A 6,049-nucleotide genomic window follows, 5' to 3' on the forward strand; every position below is an offset into this window, starting at 1 on the left:
TCTTTTCCATGTCTTCACTCACTTGTTTGGTGATTGCTCTGGTTCCCATGGCTTTATATGCTACATATCCCCACACGTACACGCTGATGGCTCTGCATTTATATCTCTAGCCCAGAGCTCCAGACCTGTATGTATAACTGCTTATCTAACATTTCCACTTTGATGTAGCAGGAATCTTGGCAAATGTGTCTAAAACCAAACCCTTGAGTTCTTATTTTAATCATATTGGCTCTTTTTCCTCTAGTATGCCCCCTCTCTGTCAAAGGCACCACTGTGCATCAAGTTGCTCAGGTCAAATATCTGAAGTCATTCAGTACTCTCTCTCTCTCTCACGCAATGTCTGATCCATCAGAAGATCCTGTCATCCAGATATTAAAATTATATGCATCCTCATCTCTTTTTACACCACTCTCATCCAGCCACTGATACCTCCTGCTTGGACCTTTGGCATCCTTCTTTAACTAGTCTTCCTTCTTCTACTCTTGCCCCTCACAGATCATTCTCTTCACAATGGCCAGAGATGTCTTTTAAAGCTATAAATTAGATTACCAGTGACTCCCTTGTTCGAAAACTTCAGATGGGTCTCCACTGTGGTTGGAATAAAATCTCAAGTCTCTTTATGGCTTTCAAAACTCTTCATGATCTGGTTTCTACCTAACCTTTCAATCACATTTCATGCCTTTGGGCCCTTATAAAACTAACCTCAAATTTATTTGGCCTTTAATAGTTTCTAGAATCACACCAAACTTTTCACCTCATCAGAACATTTTTGTTTGCTAGTCCCTTAAGCCTGGAACCACCTTCTGCAGTTTTAGCATAGCTGGCTCCAAGCCTAAAAAGCTATACATAGATCAGAAGGAAGAATGTAATTAAAAGAACTAACCAGGTCTTACTTCACACTTCAGATCCTTAGCACCATGGATCAGACCTGTGTTGGGAAGAGAAAAGTCATTTAAATAAAGTTTATGATTGAATCTTTAATCTAGATGCATGTTAACACAGAAAACACTGTAGAGTTTGCTTAAGATGTTATTGAAAGATACAGATGGGAAATTCACTATACCATGTTTGAAGGCAAAATTTGGGGGGAAAAATAAAAAGGAATTAAAAATACATCATATCTATAGTGTTGCCATTTAACACTTCTCAATAAACAATTTCTGTGGTTTAGGAAAGGCTGCAGATGCACACTTATGTCAGAACCAATCACATGGCGAAACTTCCACCTTGGTTCTAATAATATTCCAGTTGATTCTTTGTAGTTTTCTAAGTAATGTATCTGGAATGTATTATAAGACTCTTATACTCTAATTGAGTAGTATTATGTGTTAAGCAATGAAAACAATTCTCACAATGCAAGCAGTCAGAAAAATGGAACTCTTGAATGTATTTACTAAAATTAAACAAAGTAAAGGTGTACTTCAACTGATAGAAGTGAAAACTTAAAACAACTTAAGAATGAAAAAGATCTATGGTAAATATTAAAACAAGTATATAGAGTGATATACACTGCATATAAATATTAATTAGAAATATAACTGCACAAGTCAATATGGTTCTTTAAAAAACAATGGCACATTATAAAATTAGTCACATAATTTAAAAAATTTTCTAGTATCCCAGGTCCATTAACAGCAAGTAAGAAGTAAAACAGGTAGAGAATAGGCGAAGTAAAAACATACTAAATTCTTTACTACACATATTGTCAAATTTAAAAGTTCTTGAGAATTAGAGACATGTAGATTTAGATGTGTGGCTTGAGAAGCTGAAAGAGATTCAAGTGAAATAAAACATATATGTAACTTGCAAATCACTATAAAATGTTAAAGAAAGCCTTAATGTTGATATTCTTGAGAGGCTTTGTGAACCAAAAAAAAAAAATCACTTTCATTTTATACAAAAATTGTTTGCAAATATAGGAAAACATTTAGAAAAATGTAAGAGTGTTGTAGTTATTAACACTGTGTCTGTTAAACAAAATTATTTTTTAAGTGTAAACATAAAATATATATTAATATAATGATAAATTAGTATGTATTTATTTACTTTTGAGTCAAAAATAAGAGTATGTCCTCTCTTTATATGTTAATAAAATAGCATATATTAATATTAATAATTAATATATTAATAATTAATATCAAAACATCAATAATTTTCTGACAGCAGATATTACACAAAATATCAGATCAAAATTCCTTAAAGTTATGCCAAAATACGCATTTTTAAAACTTCAGTCTCATTCGTTTCTCTGTATCTTTGGTTAGCATCGAATTTCAAATACCCAAATATCAGTTTTTTCCTTAGGAATGGAACCTCCGATTTTTGGCTAGACAGATGACCAACTAGAATAAGGACTTCCCTTGCAGCGAGGTTAGACATGTAACTACATTCAAGCCAATGAGATGCCAAGCTGAAGTGGTGTGCACACCTTCTGGTACACGTCCTTCAAGACAAGAGATATCCCTTTCCTTGACGTTTTTGGCTTCCTGCTGGCACAACAGTGAATTGGAGCGTAAGTAGCTGTCTTAGGCGCTGGAGCATCAGCTAAGGATGGACAAGTAACATAGCAGATAATCCTGGGAACTTGATGGTACCAGGACCTCTCTGGTTACCTTTGTTGGGAGCCGTTTCTGGTTAGCGATAGAAAAATAAACCCAAACTGGGTTGCGTGGAAGCGGAAGTGGTTGCCCAAAAGCAGCAGTGAGGAGTGTAGGTTACTCTTTCTAAAAGCTTCAAGGGCGTGTAGGTTACTCTTTCTAAAAGAAGCAAGGGAGATGTGGGGAAGTAGTTTGTGGAAGGCCAAGATTGAGAGAGGGACGACCCTTTCTGGGGGCAATGCAGAACAGTGGAGAATCTGGAATGTTTATACTCTGAGCTCAAAAGAGAATTACCTGGGAAGAGAGAAAAATTGAACAAACTGTTGGAACAAAACCTAAGAAGGGCTGGGAGGGAACAGAATCAAAAGCAAATGGGGAAGAGACTAATCTCCTGTGGCAGAAGGGAAGAATAAATAGAGATAAGGACACATTTGACTGAACACCTAGGTGATGGGTTGATCTGTGCAGCAAACCACCATGGCACACGTTTACCTACGTAACAAGCCTGCACATCCTGCACACGTACCCCGGAACCTAAAATACAAGTTGGAAGAAAAAAAGGCACATTTGAAAGTTCAGGGCAAGTAAATGAAGGATTCAGTAGGCTCCATTTTGCCCAAAACTTGAGAAGCAACGCAAGTCTTAAGAATGAAGGAAGTAGTCAAGGTTTGAATAATCCTTGAGGGATTTGAAAAAACAAGCGAACAGCAAAAAAGAAAAGAAAAGAAAACATTCTTGAGTGTTCCCGAAGTCTCACCTGAAGTTGGCTGTAAGAATTTGTCATTTCCCAGTAAGCAAAGCAAAATGACCTCCTTCAGCAGTGCTTCGCAGCTTAGAAATCCGAGTCGGTCAGAATGACTCATTAGGCTGCTGTGGAACAGACTATGTGCAAGGCTTACACAGCAGAAGATCAAAGGGTTGGTGGAAATGAGTGTGTTGATGACAGTGTGGTGGAAATAATAAACCGTGAAGTCCAGACAAGTTAGGAAATACATTGAAATAAGAAGGGACTGAGAGTCTGATTCAATAAGGAGATTAGGATTGGGCACATGGACAATGAGCAGAGCAGGAGTGAAGACATGGCGGTGGCGATGGAAAGAGGGAAACTGGTGGTCCACAGGGAAGGTCACAGCAGAATACGGGAGGTCAGAGGTGGAACGGAGAGGCCAAGGGGTGGCAGCAAATGAAGTTACAGCAGAGAAGGGGGGAAAGTGGTCAGAGGAGAGGGGATCAAATGACTGCGAAGCTGGGAAGTGAAGTGCCTCATCCAAATGAAAGTTGAACTCACCCGCGGTTTTGGAAAGAAAAGGCTTAGAAGAGAAAACAGATCCAGAATCCAGCCTCCTTCCAGAGGCTATGGCTGTAAACCCAAAACTCATGGCGTGGAGACAAGCAGTAATTAGACATAAGAGAGCAGCCCAACCACCGAAAGGGGTGCTTCTTGTCAGTATCACCTAGGACTTCTCACAAATGTGAAGCCCACGACGTGCGCACGGTTAGGTCTGCATTAAAGTAATTTTTAGAAAAAATATTTTATTACTATTAGGTCGCTGTGAGTGAGATATGTTGACTTCTCACTGTTACTCTTGATTTCCTAGTTATAATATCTTAGTAGTTAGGACAGAACTATGCAAGACCAAGGTAGTATTGATTTTTTACTTTTTCTCTTGTTCCAGTAGAGGGCACTCAAAGCTCAAATAAATGCATGCAATCATTTTTATAGCAATTGTTGTTTTATATAATTAAAACTCATCTTTAAATGAAAAAGAGAACGTCTAATTTAATAAAACTTAATTACTAGTCATGCATGTAAATTTTACTAAAGTGAGATGCGATCTTATAAGTGTCTAAATGAGGACATGCCTCCCCAGACACACTTCTTTCTTTTTCACTCAGCACACACTGGAAGCGGAAAGGAAATTCTCTTGTCTAGGAAGCAAGTTGGGCTTTCTAAAGAAAAAGTTGGACTTTCTAAAAGTGGCCACAGACACTTCATCCTCAGGTTCTATTTTCATTCCCATCTGGACTTCTTGGAGAAGGATTTTCAATAAACTGGAAAATAATCCTGTGGAGCTACTGGACAAATACCCTTCGATGGAAAACATCTGAGAAAGACTTAATAAGACGGAAATGACATTGGAACTGGAGAGGCCACCCTCTGAATTGTGTACAACCGATGAATGAGATGGTTAATACTGAGGTTGCAGCCATTAGGCACAGTCCAAAGAAGTTCTCAGGAAAGTTAAAACAAGGCCTTGTGTTTTAGAGAGTTGTGAAAATGCAAGTATTGTTAGTGCTTAAGGGAAGACTATCTTCCAAGCATAAGATTAACTCTGTGTGGCTTTGGTTGCCATGTGGCAGAATGATGGTGGAAGATGTGAACAGTGATAACATTGCTGTCAACATTTCACTCAAGATTCTCCTAGAGGAAGTAAGCCCTGGGGGGTCAAATAATTTTATCATGATGTCTTTGCTGTGATGGGACAGCTATGACCCAAACATGGCAGCTTTTCCAAACACAGAGGACATTTTGGTTTGGATTTACTTTTTATGTTGGAGTAACGATTATTTGCGGGGAGCAAGTGGGAATCATGCCAGCATCCCTCAGTAACGGTGATCCGTCAACATGAATTCATTTCTTTGGTCGAGGTCAGGATGCTACAGGGAAGAGAAGACTGTCTCCAAAAAAGTCTTTTTTGGCGAAGATGGCAGCCCTGGCATTATAAAGAGAATATTATGACTTATTTATAACAGATTTTTTTTTTTAAGAACTAGTTGCAAGATTCTGAAACATTATGATTTAAAAACTCCCTTTATCTGCACCTCACCCTGACTAGACACACAGTAATCCCTGCCCTCAGAAAGCGAGTCTCTTCTCAGGAATAGCTCAGTGCTGGAATTCTTCAGTCACATCAGAGATGTATCAACTCTATGACACTTGGGATGCAAATACCAGCAAGGCCAAAGTCTAAGAAGCTATGTAAATTAGAGTTTTTTTAAAAAGCACTTTCCCTTTTTCCTATTAACATGGCAGTACAAGATAAATGATTTAGAATGTAAGACTATGAGGGTGTCCACACATCAATAATAAAATCAAACAACTTTAACACTGTAGGTTAAATATAGAATATTTATGGCTTGGTGTCATGGCTGACCATATCTAGCCTTGCCATCTATCATTGAAAGACCAGGCAGCTGCTGTCTCATTGTTTATTCTTTTTCTCAGCTCTCTGACCATGGCTTGGTTTACAGTTGTAGGCAATAAATTTCAAGGTTGAGTCTAGTTTCTAACCTTGTGGCTAAAGATTTCCCATTACCTGGTTAGGCAAGATAAATATTTTATTTAAAATGACATCCATAATCATTATAAGAAAACCATTCAAATAAGAGTGAATGCCGATGGCCTTAATATGAACACGCAGTTCCCTTTAAGCCAGTGTGGTAGAGCGGAA

The 6,049-nt window shown here is 38.1% G+C and overlaps 1 protein-coding gene across 8 annotated transcripts in view; it reads right to left on the bottom strand.

Annotated features, from left to right (window-relative positions):
• Positions 1–6,049, bottom strand: part of LOC104651814 (uncharacterized) — a 154,312-nt gene that overhangs the window by 111,394 nt on the left and 36,869 nt on the right. For all 8 annotated transcript variants that reach the window (XR_012512222.1, XR_012512223.1, XR_012512224.1 and 5 more), the window contains one exon: positions 884–928. Coding sequence is in view for 2 of the 8 variants with exons in the window: in XM_074379786.1 (XP_074235887.1) it covers positions 884–928 (45 nt within the window). In the remaining 6 variants the exon portion in view is untranslated. The remainder of the gene's footprint in view (positions 1–883; positions 929–6,049) is intronic.

Source organism: Saimiri boliviensis, chromosome 10 (assembly GCF_048565385.1).
Source record: "Saimiri boliviensis isolate mSaiBol1 chromosome 10, mSaiBol1.pri, whole genome shotgun sequence".
Classification (NCBI taxonomy): Eukaryota; Metazoa; Chordata; class Mammalia; order Primates; family Cebidae; genus Saimiri; species Saimiri boliviensis.